This window comes from Penicillium canescens, assembly GCF_028828765.1.
Source record: "Penicillium canescens strain IBT 15451 chromosome Unknown utg000010l_segment0_segment0, whole genome shotgun sequence".
In the NCBI taxonomy this organism is placed as follows: Eukaryota; Fungi; Ascomycota; class Eurotiomycetes; order Eurotiales; family Aspergillaceae; genus Penicillium; species Penicillium canescens.
The window spans coordinates 3,056,674-3,072,506 of NW_026703972.1; the positions used below are offsets into that span (position 1 = coordinate 3,056,674).

Consider the following 15,833-nt stretch of genomic DNA (forward strand, 5'->3'; position numbering starts at 1 on the left):
GACATCTGAGAAATGAGCTGTCAAAACGACCTCATGGAGAACACATCATCCTTGGAGATATGAACGCGCATCACCCGAGATGGGGAGGAACAGGGACCAGGCTCGATCAGGAGGCCGAGCAACTCCTAGAAATCGCCAACGAATGGGGACTCGAGTTGACGACCCAACAAGGCAGACCTACCTGGTCTCGAAACGATCAGTCGTCGGTGATTGACCTCACCTTCATCACATCCAACCTTGTCAACAGGCTTATCAATTGCGAGAGGGCGGATGACATCGAACACGCATCCGACCATTTCCCGATCAGGACTGTGCTTGATATTATTACACCCATTGCAGTACAACAGAAGAGAAGAAACTGGAACGCAACCGATGATCAGAAACTCATCCAGAAGATCGAAGGAGGTCTACGGACAGGAGGCCTATACCGGGCAAATCCGCAAAGGATAGAAGCCAAATGCCAGGAGCTGATGGGAGCGATCCAAACAGCAATCGAGGAATCAACCCCATGGGCAAAACCATCCGCGTGGTCGAACCCCGACTTTGACGACGAGTGTAAAGTTGCGGTCAAAGAGGTTCGTCGCCTCCGTCGCAAACATACGAGAACTCAAGACCCCTACGACTGGATGTGCTACTCTGAAGCACGCAACAGAAAAACACGACTCGTCAAGAGAACCTTGTCAAGGGCGCACCGGCGCCGAGTCCAGCAGGTCATTGAAGATGGCCCACAGGGTATGTGGCGATTGGCTAAATGGGCAAGAAACCGAGATGGGGCCTACGAGAAGGGTATCACCCCTTCGCTGAAAATACAGGATCCCCAAATGCCTGGAACTCTCGCAGAAACAGTTGATCAAAAGGCAGAGGCATTCCGGATTGCCTTCTTCCCCAAACCGCCGCCAGCCGATCTATCCGACACGGACTCATTCCAGTACCCACAGCAAATCGAGTTTCCAGCAGTCACCGCTCAAGAGATACAGGAGGCGGTGCGAGGAGCGAAAGCAGGGAAAGCACCCGGAGAAGACGGTATACCAAACTCTCTCTGGCACAAGCTTATCGAGATACCGGTGGTTCTAGCAACAATGGTCCAGTTATTCAACGCATGCATAAACACGGGATACAACCCGTCACATTTCCAGCGCTCAATCACGGTGGTGCTCCGGAAGCAAGGCAAAAGTGACTACCAGCTCGCAAAATCCTACAGACCCGTCGCGTTGCTGAACACGCTCGGAAAGTTTCTGGAGGCAGTTGTCGCGCGACGGATCAGCTACGCAGCAGAAACCAACGGTTTACTCCCACGAACCCATCTAGGCGGACGAAAGGGTATATCCACCGATCATGCTATCCACATTATCATCGACCGAATCAAAACTGCATGGGGAAAGGGCAAGCCAGTGGTATCTCTGCTGATGCTGGACGTGTCCGGAGCGTACGACAATGTCTCCCATGAACGTCTACTACACAACCTCAAGAAACGACGTCTGGGACACTTCGTTCCCTGGGTGAGGGCCTTCTTGACCAACCGAAGCACACGGATCCGCATGCCCGAGGGCACATCTGATCGAATCCCGACACCTACAGGCATCCCTCAAGGATCACCGATCTCACCCATTCTATATCTCATCTACAACGCAGACCTCGTTGAGAACTGCGGTAACGGTGTGACTAGCAACGGGTGGGTCGACGATGTTTGCTTCATGACAAAGGGAGACAGCGAACGCGAAACCATCAAGAAACTCAGAGCGGCATGCCGCAAAGCCGACCAATGGGCCGAGAAACATGCATCAGTTTTTGACCCGAAGAAGTATGCACTCGTGCATTTTGTAAACACCAGGGAAGTCGACCCACAACACACATCGCTTTCTCTACGAGGACACACGGTGACAGCCACGAGGACGGCTGAGCGGTACCTAGGCTATTGGCTGGATCCGGGTCTGGAATTCCACCATCACCGCGAGAAAGCGGTGGCCAAGGCCGGTGTCTCTCTCCACGCACTACGAAGCCTGGCAGGATCAACGTGGGGAGCCTCACTCTATGCAATGCGAAAGATCTACCAAGCGGTGATAATCCCGCAGATGCTCTTTGGGGTTTCCGCGTGGTATCAACCTATGCTCATCAGTCATTCCAAGGCACGCATAATCAGTCGGCCTTTCGTGGCAATCCAGAAGCAGGCAGCATGTCTCATCAGTGGAGCTTTCAGAACTACGGCAGCAGAGGCACTGAATGCAGAGCTTCACCTACCGCCTATTTCTGTTCACATGAATCGACTGGTGAAAGAAACGGCCCTTCGACTACGGACAGGACCAAAGTTCGCTGTCCCGCCAACGATGTTACGTCGACGACCGGCAGATGAGAGAGACTGGGCTGGATGGTCACCGATGGAGGCGCAAGCTTGGAAGGCGGGCGGATGTCTTATGGCTCCCCCGGATACTTTGACGAGGAAATGGGAGAGTCGAAAGGCATTCGTCCTGGCACCATGGCAAGCGCCACCAGAGGTAATCATCGAGGAAAGAGAAGCTGCGGTGAACAATCACAACCAGATCCTGATGAAAGACCCAAGAGAAAGACCCTTGATTCTGTACACCGACGGGAGCGGAATTGATGGAAGGATCGGAGCGGCAGCGGTCGTGGACCTTGAGGATCAACATGCTCATAGCCAGATGGGAGATGATAATACGTCCACCGTATATGCGGCAGAGCTTCGAGCCATTGAGATGGCACTTGAAATGGTTCTGGAAAGCACAGAGCCATGGGCTAAGCAGGCGAAAAACGGGGTAGTCATCTTTGTAGACAGCCAAGCAGCGCTGAAGGCGCTGAGACGACCGCGGATGCCGTCAGGACAGGTCTATCTAGCAGGATGCCTCAACCTGATCCGACAACTTGCGGGCAGAAGCATTCGGACAGAACTCAGATGGATTCCTGCGCACCAAGGAGTCATTGGCAACGAGATCGTGGACCAACACGCAAAAGAAGCGGCGCAGGAACAGGACGGGCTGCATAACCCCCTCAACCGAGACATATGTCTCGCAGCCGCAGCGAGACGACGAATTCGCAGAGAAGCGAAGCTGGAGTGGGACAGAACGTGGGCCAAGGAAGCGACCAGTCGTCCGACGAAACGCTTGATTGAAGCACCAACAAAGAAGACGCTGGAATACTGGACGGGCTTGCGCAAAGCGACGACATCGATTCTGATGCAGCTTAGAACTGGGCGAATTGGCCTAGGGGCTTACCTGAATCGTATCAACCGACGCGAAACAGCGCGGTGTGATTGCGATCTTGGCAGCCAAACAGTAACACACGTCCTACTGGAATGCCCCTTGCACCAGGACGAGCGAGACTGGATGAGAAGCGCTCTCTCATACCAGGGAGTCGCTCTCCACCGGGACGAACTCCTCACACGACCGGAGGCCCGCACAGTTGTGGCCGAATTCATGGTCAAGACCGGCCTCCTAGGCCAATTTCAGACAGTCGACCCTACGGCTCTGGGCGAGGAAGGGGACGACAAAGGAGCGGAGACAATGATCCCTTAGACAGTGTGACGGAAGAAGAAGGATGGCGCCCATTAGGAGTGCAGTGCCAGGTCCACTGTACTCCCTTGATCCAAGCGAGCGCGCAAGCGGCAGCCGACAAGACTGGACAGTTGGAGAGAAGAGGGCGTGGGAATGGTGTGTTGAAGCGGGACCCTGGTCCTACCCGCGACCAGGGGTAAATGACGTTCATTTTGGCTTTGTGTTTATCATGTTTGCATCCGTGCATTTCTTTTGTTTAGTTTACGTCTTTCGATTCGAGGGCGATTGATCAGAAATTCGCAAGGCGAGTTCCCTGACGGTCGCCCAGTGGGCTGGCGACCACCTTCCAGCTGTCGGCAGGCCTGACAGCACTCCCGCATAGCAGCATATATATAGAGCGAGCTACATCGGGCAAATGAATACATCATCATCATCATCATCATAATAGCTATTCAGGCTATTAAGAATCAGGAATTTAGCTCTCTACGCAAAGCTGCGGAGGTTTTTGACGTCCCCCGCAGTACGCTCACGACGCGTCTGAATGGCATCAATTACCGCGCTGATCTACGCGCAAACAACCATAAATTGACTGCTTATGAAGAGAAATCGCTTTATGAATGGATTATCTCATTAGATGATCGTGGAGCAGCCCCCGGCCTAATACAGTACGGGAAGCAGCCAATATACTACTAGAAGCGCGTGGTTCTACCCCTCCTATTACGGTCGGCCAAAATTGGGTTAAAAACTTCGTCCGACGGCATCCTGACCTTTCTACTCGATTCTCACGATCTTACGACTACCGGCGAGCATTATGCGAGGATGAAAGCACAATTCGCACGTGGTTTAACTTCGTGAATGCTACAATTGAGAAGTACGGCATTGCGGAGGAAGACATCTACAATTTTGTCGAGACTGGCTTCGCACTCGGCCTTACGGCTACTGCTAAGGTTATAACTCGAAGAACTGTCGGTCGGAGAGCTATTTTACAACCTGGAAATCGCGAATGGGTGACTACAATTGAAGCAATAAATGCGACCGGGTGGGCCTTGCCGCCGTACGTCATTTTCAAAGGCAAGGTCTTTATGGCGGCATGGTTTAAGGATACGCAATTACCAAGCGATTGGCGATTCGCAGTTAGTGATAACGGGTGGACAAATGATGCTATTGGTCTCGAATGGCTTCAAAAACTATTCATTCCATCGACTACTAGCCAAAAAAGGGGTTGGTATAGGCTTCTCGTCCTCGACGGCCATGGCAGCCACGTTTCAGCGAAATCCGATGCGATATGCTCTCAAAATGACATTATACCAATTTGTATGCCTTCGCATTCGTCTTATCTTTTACAACCTCTCGATATCGGCTGTTTTGGGGTGTTAAAACAGGCATATTCCGACCTCGTGGATTCGCAAGTGAAGCTCGGCATAAGTCGAATCGATAAAAACGACTTCCTTACAGCCTATTCTCGGGCTAGAAAGGCAGCATTTAAGACACAAACCATTGTGAATAGCTTCGCAGCTGCTGGTTTAGTGCCTTTCGACCCAATACGTGTGGTTTCGAAGCTTGATGTCCAAATTTATACACCCCCACCAGCTCCGAGCCGTAGCAGCGATTCGAGCCTCAATTTCACGCTAAAGACGCCGCGTACGGTGAAGGACGTTCGCCGGCAGGCTTCTTCTATTAAGAAATTGCAACAAGAGAATCCATTACGCGCGGATGAAGCGTTTAATCAGATCGTGAAAGGCGCCCATTTAGCTATACATGGCGCGGCCATTTTACGGCAGGAAAACCAGGAATTACGCGCTAGCAATGCGAGGACCACCCAAAAAAGGAAGCGTACTAGGAAGCGAATAGCTCATGAAGGTGGCATGTCAGTTTTGGATGCTATGGAGGTGGTATCAGGTCTAGGAATAGCTGATAACGTAGGCTCAGGTGGTGATGGGGGTTCATCGCCGACGCCGAATCAGGCCAATGAGAGGAGGCCACAGCGATGCAGTCTTTGTAAAACGCCTGGACATAAGAGAAATAGGTGCCCAGGGAGGTCTGAATAGCTTCATTTTTAATTATATGGCGTTGTGGTGTAAACTTTTGCAATTTAATGGTAGCATTTTTGGTTGGGTGGCCAGCTCGCTTGTGAAATACGTTAGTTAAGGGAAAACCCTAGCCTGCAGTCTGGCAGACTGCAGGCACCCCCGTGGGATAGGGTGTTCGAATGCCGAGAGACAGACACTGATATACACTCCATTGGGTCTTGCATCAGGTAGGCATACCAACGCATGATCGATGAACTAAATCCACTGGAAGAAAGTCGAGGTAGCGATCATCGATGCCACCAGTAGTCATGTGGAAGAAACAGAGTATGCGATGGTGTTGGTGCAGGGGAGGTCGAGCAGACAAGACATTTGCTCGCTTCGCAATTTGAGGGTGTCTCCTGTTGTGAGATCCGAGTCAGCATGTGTTGATCCAGTTCCACGAGATGTCGTGCTTTACGTTGTTCATGAAGAATTCCCCGAGTGTACGCTTGAAGCAGATGATAAACAAGAATCGTGATCATACCAGCTTACCAACTAGATCACTGCCAATTCTCTTCTGCAATGCAGTCACCAATATGCCATGTTGTATCCAGGTTCGTCGCACTCTCCGGCTGTCGCTTCGAGAAGCCGCGCTGGATGAACCGACAAAGTTCACAAGACGGCAAAGGCGCATGACGAACCCACGCGTGACAAGAAATTGTACAGTTGTACAGGGAGACCGCTTCGTGCAGAGAGCGAGAGATTGAGGCACTCCGTCGTTCAGTGTGTGAAGGCGGTGAGGAGGAAAAAGACGCGATGGCGCGTCGGCCCCTTGGTCTTATCTGAGTCGGCGGAAATAGGTAACTCGCCACAAGAGTTTTCGCGCTTGGCGATGGGTTGCTCCTACAACAGCATAGATATGTCAGTGGTGTTTGTGTCTGGGGCACAGACTGGCAGAAAATCAAGAGCAACGCAGCACGAGGCACGATATTCCACTCACCTCATCGTGGATAACGAACGTCTGGAGCTGATGTATCCTGTTGTCCCGCGAACTTGGTTTGCGGTATTTTCTACTTGCGGTATTTTTCGTAGAAAATATCGCATGGTTTGAAGTGACAGGGCCAGAAAGGTGTATAAGCCATGATCCTGTGCGGAGCACTGACGGAATGCTGGTTCGGACTCACTCTGGTGCGCTGTCAACAGTTTCCTGTCCATCATTAGCTTGTTGGTCGGCGGGACAAAGCATGACTTACATGTTTTAAAAAAAGACACAGGAAAGGGCTCCGTGGCTGGAGTATATTGGACGGAACGCAAGGATCTTTCTTTCGCGTCGTCTTTGAAGTCAGTCCAGTTTCGGAAAGGGTCGCGCTGAAATCTACATATCTGTATGGAGATCGCTCCTTTGCACCGATATTCGTAGGCGGAACAGTGGTCGGCTGCTTTGGTGGACAGATATTCGCATAGATACATCGACCATCTAACATAAAACTGCTTGTTGATCGGCTGGCATGGGTGGCATAGTGGTCCTGGTGGGAACCTCATTCTCACATGCACTTTCTAGCTTGTCAGTCCGCAACGTAATTACGGTATAGATGTCAATACCGTGGAAATCCAGTAGGTCAAAGGGAAGAACTTATCAGGTGCCTCGAACCGAAGGCCTGCTCGACTTTGCGGAGCAAGTGACATGTGTTGTGGAACAAATTGCTGGGGGAGAGGGCGAATTTATAGGCTTCTCGGCTCCTGTCGCGTACATGCTCTATTAGGGAGCAACGTTGAAGGACACAATGCCATCCTAAGTGAGGCCTGTTGTAACATATACCGCAACTATTTGCAGCGAATTTCTTGGTGTGATTTTAGATGCTCACCGAGAAAACATGCTAGAGTCAAGTAGAGAATGAGTCAAAGTGAGTCGGTTAAGAAACGTTGGCTCACTGTTGATTCTACGGTCTTAATACTGAGGCAATGGGAAGCTGTGCATTCTTTGATTTTACCGAGAGCGCTCACATTTTCATCTAAGGAAGATGAAAATTTTCTGGCCTCGTTCGAGTGTTGATTGTCTGAGCTGTGTGTGGTTCTGTCCGTCTAGGCTGCGGAAAGCGTCAGGCCGCGGTCGCGCGGGCGCGGGTACTCAACCCGTCAACCCGTTGAAGCTTGGCCGTCCTTGTTGATGGGAGTCAACTTTTGAACTCGTGATCATGGTTAAGATAGATACCTTGTTTTTTCGATTTTCTTTTTCGGTCCTCTAGATTGTACTTTATTTACTTTTTGGAATTTCTGAGCTCTCAAACCAATGTGGAAAATGCGTTGTGATTGAATATATAATCTCCCGGACCGTTCATCACCAGAAGCCACTAATATGAGGCACATTCACCAACCATCAACACCGCGAGATTGATCATCAACACCACCATTGAATGAGCTGCTAACAGAGCACTGAAATTCAAAAGCCGACTGTGTGATTGATTTTCACTATGACAGTGAGACTGAGCATACTGTAATGGAATGAAGATGTGTCTCCCATGGAAAGGCCTTCTTTACCCGGGCCCTGCCACCGGTTTGAAGGCTTTCTATCCCGTCTACTCTTCGCATTGTTGTACCTATATGTTGCCATAAATTACTCATTCCATAAATTTCTCTGTGACAACTTATTTTGTCGACATGGAAACCAGCTGTCGCTTTTCGAAACCCCGAAGCACACTCGTGCACACCAACGGCTCTGTCGACCCGAGATTCCATTTATGTGGCAGTATCATCCTACTCTGCTTTATCTACCGTATGTCTCAGTGCCCTTCATCCATAAGCAATACGGCCACAGCTTTGGTTTCTCTCTTAGTCAATCTCATTTGTTTTGGGACTTCTACCTTTTGTCACTACGTGCTGTATTCGAGAAAGCAGCTCCCTTATTCCTACTTCCTGCTGGATCACCTTGGAAATATTCTTCACATACGGGGGACATCTGTATCAGTCTTGCTTTTAGAGGCTACTGATAGCGGGAACAACAATTCCATTTTCCTGGGAGTCACACTGGGCGGGGTGGTCTGTGCCACATATTTGATAACCTGGCCAAGAGAAGAGAGAACGAGTGCTGGTGATTGGAGGGTTTGGAGATTTGGCTTTATGCAGCGTCTCGCTCTACAACGCTGTCCTTTCTGGTATATCTCGACTGACAGCCTCTTATATCTTTATGGCTTTAGTTAACGGCATCCGAGGGTGGTTCTACTCTCATGGGTCTATTCAAGTCCTGACTCAACGTTCACCCAAGCCCTATACTGTGTCGGGGTATAGCACCACCTCTACCTCTTCTTCGGCGTATAAAATCATCCATTTAACGTCTAGCGGCTGTACGGATAGTGAGACTGCCTAGCGATGGCTCTACTCGTTTCATAAAGCTAACAAAAACCGCGTACGACGCGGGCGACCGAGGCTTTTGCTAATAGACAATCATACGTCTTAAATAACTATTGTAGTGGTGGAGCCCGTCACTGTAGCTTATTATTGGCCTAAGGTGTCGCAAATGCCCTAGAAAGCTTGCATGCAGTCTTCTCCTTCTAGGGATAGCATCCATCCATCAATATGACTACAGTTTTTCCACCAGATTCTTCATTCATGATATAGCTTCAAGATCAGTACTTCAGTCGGTTCCTGAGACTACTCTTCACGCCTACGGTGGGCATGGGAGTGGTTGGTTGTCTTCTCTCCATTGATATCGACCCGTCTGGTATATCAGACTGCCATCGTGCCATCCCCATTTCACTATCGAATTTCTCGATATTTGTAAGGAAAACTTCATTATTCCTTAGCATTTTAAAACACATATCTTAGCGCGAATCTTATTTTTGAAATTGCTCCACAACCAGGCCTCCTACGGCCCTCAAAATAAATGCAAGTTATTCGTAACTTCCTGCTGCATCATTTGATACCAATTTTATATTGGTTGATACAATGGTTGCTCCAGGAAGCCAGTGGCCCGCCCTTTCAGGGGGGTTGCGCGAAAACTCTGCCAACCAAAACACCACCGACCGCGTTATAGCAGCAAACCACGACGTCCAGCGGCTCTTAGAACATGTCGATAAGGGCGGCAAGGTCCCCCCAGTGGTATTGGAGTACTTGAAGGTCATTCGTGAGCTCACTGTCGACCTCCTGAAGAACCCCCTGGGTGTCGAATGGCGACGGGAGCTCGCGGAAATGAAACGAGAGACTATTATGGAGATCCGTAAGGAGATGCATGGTGTCCGAATTGCGACTGCGGCGAGTAAGACTAGCACTGAATCAGGACCCCGACGCGTACTCTCGTATGTCGAGGCCGTTAGGCGAGGCACAACGGCACCCGCCCACTTCCTCTCCGCTCACGGTTCTGACAGCACCCAGGCGGCTAGCCCCTCCGAGCTCTGGAAAGACCGTGAAATCATTGTCAAATTGGGTGATGCCGATGGCAATGCTCATTTCCGATCGATGAAGAGCTCGGAGATCAAGGACAGAGCTGAGAAGGCGAGGACTCGGGCTGCGACCGTGAGCCCTGTTTTGGCCGCCATCCAGTTCGTGGCAGCTCGTCAGTTAAAGTCTGGAGATATCAGCCTAACGCTAAGATCGGCCAAGGACGCTGAGGCTGCTCGAATTCATCGGGGCAAGTGGGTGCAGCATCTGTAAAAGAATGCTGAAGTCCGGCTACCGTCCTGGGGTGTCGTGATCCACGACGTGAATGTGAGGTCTTTGGGTATTAACCGGCCGGCGGAATTGAAAGAGAGGCAGGAAGCAGTCAGCAAGCAGTTATTGACCCAGAACCTTCATTCGTGGGGGGATGCGGAAATAACTCACCTTGCCTGGCTCGTGCTGCCTGAGGGTAAGAAGTCGGGGTCTATGATCGTTGAGTTCAGCTCGCCGTACGTCGCTAATAAGGCTATTGATTGCAATACCATTTGGGACTCCGCCGTCCTTACCACGGTTCTATACGACCGGGCTGCTAGGATCCGTCAATGTCACCGTTGCCAGAAATATGGACACATAGGAAGGACCTGCTCCGAGCAACCACAATGCGTCTACTGCGCCGGCGACCACCTCTCTCCTGATTGCCGGGGTAAACAAGACGCCACCCTTATTGAACGAAAGTGCGCCAATTGCGGAGGCGCACACGCTGCCTGGTCCAAGAGGTGTAAGGACTTTGAAGCGGAGTTAGATAGGGTGAAGGAATTGGAAATGAGGCGTGAGCGCTATCATCGGATTCCAGCCTACCTATCTATCTCGGACCCTGCTCCGAGGATGGCAGGGTCTAGCTCAGGCTCTGGCGTTAGTCGAGAGCCAGTGAGCTCGGATCCAACACCGAGGGAAGCATCCTCCATGGGTAGCGGCCGTGGAACTGCGAAAACCGTAACATCTCGAAGCAATCCTACTTCGAGCCAACGAACCAGCTCTGCCAAGAGCAAGCCGGCTGCTAAGAAGACAGCTAGCTTACCAATAAGCAAACCGGCCAGCGTGGCTACCGGGGGCAATGCCACAAGCATCGTAACCAGAAGCACCGCTGGCCAACCATCCGAGGCCTCTATCACGAGGACCCCGGATAACCAGCAGACTAGGGAAGCCGAATGCTTCCCAATGGATATCGATGTCAACATTGAGTTCGACCCAGCTAAGCAGGCTGGTCTGTACCGGTCAAAGCATGCTCCTAGCACCCGAGCACCTCGATCGGAGCCGGTGAGAACGAGAAGCAAGGCCGCGGCTTCGTCCCAGGCATCATCGACGCTGTCGACATCAGCAATCATCGGGAAAAGAAGAAAGACCAAGGCAACGGAGGGGGACTCGGAGGTATCGTGGAACCCGCCGCCATCATCGTCGTCAGCCCTTGTCGAAAGAGACAGCAACGGATCGGTGGCGAGGAAAGCCAACAAACCGACTGCTCCCGGAAAGGAGAACCGAACGAAGAGAAAGCATATAGAATCCGATGCCGACGCTTCCGCCGTAAGAGGCAGCAGAGGAAGACCGATAGCGAGACATACTAGATCAGCCACAACGGGCAACCGGAAGATCTTCGACACCAACCACGACACCCGCGACAGAGAGGACTTCGGGGTCGACATCAGCTTCTCAGACCAAAGCAGCCTTAGCAATATCACCGGCAGCAACGCCGATGCCGAACCAACCAACCGCAATACTTCCAATGAATAAAACAACCCTCGAAATTCTCCAATACAACGTCCACCGCTCGAAGGATGTCGTCATGGCAGACTTCCTCCGGAACCCCAGGGTTCTCGAGGCTGATATCATCGCGATCCAGGAGCCGTGGGAGAACCCATACACCGAAACAACGCACCATCCAGCGAAAGCAACGCACGAGCTCGTCTATCCGACTACCAACGAGACTGACGGCGAGAGAACCCGTGTCTGCATGCTAGTTTCGAAGAAAATTGGCCAGTGGACGCACCACGCGCATGGGAGAGATGCTCAAGAAGTGAGATTTAGGGTAGGCGAGAAAGGTGAGCAGAGAGAGCTCAGGGTCTTCAATATATATAACCCAGTTGGGTCTATTGAGACGATCCTGAAGCTCGAGGATATGCTCGACAAGAAGGGCTGTATTGTTCTTGGAGACTTCAACCTCCATCACCCAGCGTGGGGTGGAGATAACGCTATCCAGGACGCAAATGCGGATGCTCTCATTGAACTAACCGACTCGGCCGATCTGGACCTCTGGTTGGCCCCCGGCACTATTACCCGCGACGAAGCAGGCCATCAGACTTCCATAGACCTCGTCTTTGGGTCTCATGACCTATCTGAACGTTTCCTTACATCGGAGATCGCCCACGAGTGTCATTCACATTCTGACCACCTCCCAATACGAACGATACTCGACATTCAGACCACTACCCCCGCTAGCACACCTAAACGGCGCAACTGGAAGGCCATGGAAACAGAGAAGTTCGACAAATTCGTTGCTGCGAATCTCCGCATGCCGTTGCTAACGCAACTCGGTACTCCACAACAAATCGATACGGCGGTGGATCACTTCATGGATGTGATCAACCGGGCCGTGGATGAATCTACCCCATGGGCCAGACCTAGCCAATACGCCAATCCGTCGTTTACAGGTGAATGTCGAGAAGCAGTGAAAGAGACCCGACGTCTATTTCGACGTTATATCGCCACACATAACGAGGAAGACTGGGAGGTCTACAAATTGGCAAGAAATCAGAAGGGACGGATCATAAAAAGAGCACTAAGGTCGGGATTCCGTGAATTTGTCAAGGAAGCCATCAGCCAGGGCCCCCAGGGTCTCTGGCGGATGTCTAAATGGGCAAGGAATCGAGGCCAGGACCAAAGCAACAGCGTTATGCCTCCGTTAAAGACGGTGGATGGCATTGCCGAAACAACCGACGAGAAAGTCCAGGCGTTACGTGAGGTCTTCTTCCCAGCACCCCCGGAAGCAGACCTCTCGGACATTGAAGACACTCGAAACCAACCTAAGAAGCCTCGGATCAGCTTCCCACCTATCACGGAACAAGAACTGGCTGATTCGATACGCCGTGCACCTCCAAACAAAGCTCCAGGAGCTGACGGCATTCCTAATAAAGTGTGGAGACTGCTAGCAGGCGAATCAGCCTCACAGCGAGTCTTCCTCTCCACGATTCTCGACATCTTTAATGCTTGCCTGCGCGTTGGCCACAACCCACAGCACTTTCAGACCTCGATCACAGTGACGCTGCGTAAGGCTGGAGCTAGAGACTACCGCCTGCCGAAGGCGTATCGGCCCGTGGCGCTTCTTAATACGCTTGGCAAGATCCTCGAGGCTATCATAGCAACGAGAATTGCCTGGGCCGTTGAAAAGCATCAGCTACTTCCTGATACTCACCTCGGCGGGAGAAAAGGCGTCTCTGTGGACCATGCTATCCAGCTGATCTTAGATAGGGTCCACACGGCTTGGGGAAGGGGCCGAAAGGCAAGCATGCTCTTACTAGACGTTGCTGGCGCGTACGACAACGTCTCACATAAAAGACTTCTCCATAACATGCGTCAAATGAGGCTCGGAGAGCTAGCACCATGGGTGCAAGCTTTCCTAACCGGCCGGAGTACGCGTATTCGACTTCCCGGCCACCTTAGCAACGCATTTCCCACACCGACAGGGATCCCACAAGGATCTCCGATATCGCCAATTCTCTTCTTACTATTCAATGCCCCACTAGTCAAAGGCTGCTCATTTCCGACTGGCTACGGCCACACTGAGGCCTTTGGTTGGGTGGATGATGTCTGCATTCTAGCTGTTTCAAACAGCTACGAAGAGAACGTATGGCTCATTGAAACCGCTCTCGAGAGAGCTGGCCAATGGGCCAAACGTCATGCAGCAAGGTTTGCACCTGACAAGTTCGAACTAATCCACTACAGTAACCCACGTATCGAGCCTTCCGCGATCCCTCCGAGTCCTCCGTCCGAATACGATGTCTGGGCTATGCCTGATGACCCCTGTGGTCACGATCAGATGCCGGTGGCAATGCCAGGAAGCGAACCAGTCACAATCCAGCCCTCAGAACAAGCTAAATACCTCGGCATTTGGCTCGACAAACAACTCAGTTTTAACGTACACCGCAAGAAACTGATGGCTAAGGCCGCCGGCAGCCTAGAAGCCCTTCGCGGCATTTCAGGGTCTACGTGGGGGGCATCACTGATGTCTATGCGTAAGCTATATCAGGCTGTCATTGTGCCGCAAGCTCTCTGGGGTATCTCTGCCTGGTACTGCCCTGCCGCGCGCCAGATGCCAGCCTGGGAAATGGCCCGACTGGTCAATGAGCTTATAAAGCTTCAAAAGCGCGCGGCGATTCTGATCAGTGGAGCTTTCAAGAGTATCTCCACTGCCGCGCTCGACATCGAACTCTTCCTACTACCCATGAAGTTACGCCTACAACAAAGCATCGAAGAATGCGCCATTCGCATTCTTACTGGACCTCAGTGGGCCTGTCCCCGTTCGGCAAAAATAGCCAGGAAGCCGGCTGAACGCCGAGAAGGTGGATGGACACCTCTGGAAGCACTGGTTTGGAAGAAGGGACCGCTCAAATTGAGCATGAAGAACAAGGACTGTGCGGAGAAATGGGAAGAAAAGGTTGCATTTGTACTGCCACCCTGGGAGAGACGAATCTCATGCTTCATTGAACCCTCGGAGGCTGCATTGGTAACCTATGGCTCCATTATCCAACAGAAGAGGACACAGGAAGACACGGCTTCCTTGATATATACCGACGGCAGTGGCTTCGAAGGCCACATTGGTGCAGCCGCCGTCAACATCCATGACGGTGACACCGTCATCTCCGACCGCAGGCATCTCGGCACGGAGAGCCAGTCCACGGTGTACGCTGCCGAGCTCAGCGGCATCGAAATGGCATTGGACAGGGCCATACGCGACAACAAGGAGACAACCACAAAGGCTCGAGAAGTGATACTTTTCTCCGACAGCCAGGCTGCTATTCAAGCAGTCCAGAACCCACAGCGACCATCGGGTCAGTACGTGCTTAAGCTGCTATACTCCCACGTACGGACCCTTCGGTCACTACCACGACCGATATCTATTACCCTCCGTTGGATCCCCGCTCACGTCGGGGTGCCTGGCAATGAAGCTGCCGACGGCAATGCGAAATGCGCGGCCCTCGAAAGTGCGGGAGGTGCGACTGGCGGAGCGGATCAACCGATCATCCGGCTTGCCGCCGCGGCAAAACGGATGGTCCGAGAGAGGACCCAGGACCGTTGGAAGAAGCAGTGGGAGAACGAGAGGACCGCTCAGCCCACGAAGCGATTAGTGGAATGGCCGAATAAGAAGGTATTGCGTCTATACGAATGCCTATCGAAACCACGGTCTTCGATCATGATACAAATGCGGTCAATGCGTATTGCGCTGCGACACTTTTTGTACAAGATCAATGAAGTGGAGACTGATAAGTGCCCCTGTGGAGAGGGCTCTCAAACGCCGAGGCATGTCTTGCTTCAATGCCAGACGTACGGCGAGCTAAGAAAGCGTCTATTTGACCAGTTGCATCGAGCAATTGGACCATTCGATATGTCGAATTATGACAGCATTGTTTCTAACCCGCTGGCAACCCGCTACGTTGCCAAATTCATGCACCAAACCGGTCTTCTTGCCCAGTTTCAACATGCTGATCAGGAAGAATCCGATGATGAAGCTGAAGACCTCAACCTCGAGGTCATGGAGCAGAGTCCCGAAGACGCTGGGCACTACCTAATGCTTGCCAACACCGTCGAGGGTGGAGAGAACCTCGATGAGCTATTCGAATATACGCTGCCTGACTGGGCAGTGAACAACGATAATCAGCAATCGAGGCTGAAGTGA

The 15,833-nt window shown here is 51.8% G+C and overlaps 3 protein-coding genes across 3 annotated transcripts; 2 read left to right on the forward strand and 1 right to left on the reverse strand.

Moving 5' to 3' along the window:
* Positions 1–9,457: 9,457 nt before the first annotated feature.
* Positions 9,458–10,162, forward strand: N7446_012523 (uncharacterized protein; the record flags this gene model as incomplete). Its single annotated transcript, XM_058521265.1, has 1 exon — positions 9,458–10,162. The coding sequence occupies one exon, from the start codon at positions 9,458–9,460 to the stop codon at positions 10,160–10,162; it is 705 nt and encodes a 234-aa protein (XP_058366631.1).
* A 578-nt stretch (positions 10,163–10,740) lies between these two features.
* N7446_012524 (uncharacterized protein) lies at positions 10,741–11,586 on the reverse strand (the record flags this gene model as incomplete). The annotated part of the gene is made up of 1 exon (XM_058521266.1): positions 10,741–11,586. The coding sequence occupies one exon, from the start codon at positions 11,584–11,586 to the stop codon at positions 10,741–10,743; it is 846 nt and encodes a 281-aa protein (XP_058366632.1).
* A 140-nt stretch (positions 11,587–11,726) lies between these two features.
* Positions 11,727–15,833, forward strand: N7446_012525 (uncharacterized protein; the record flags this gene model as incomplete). The annotated part of the gene is made up of 1 exon (XM_058521267.1): positions 11,727–15,833. The coding sequence occupies one exon, from the start codon at positions 11,727–11,729 to the stop codon at positions 15,831–15,833; it is 4,107 nt and encodes a 1,368-aa protein (XP_058366633.1).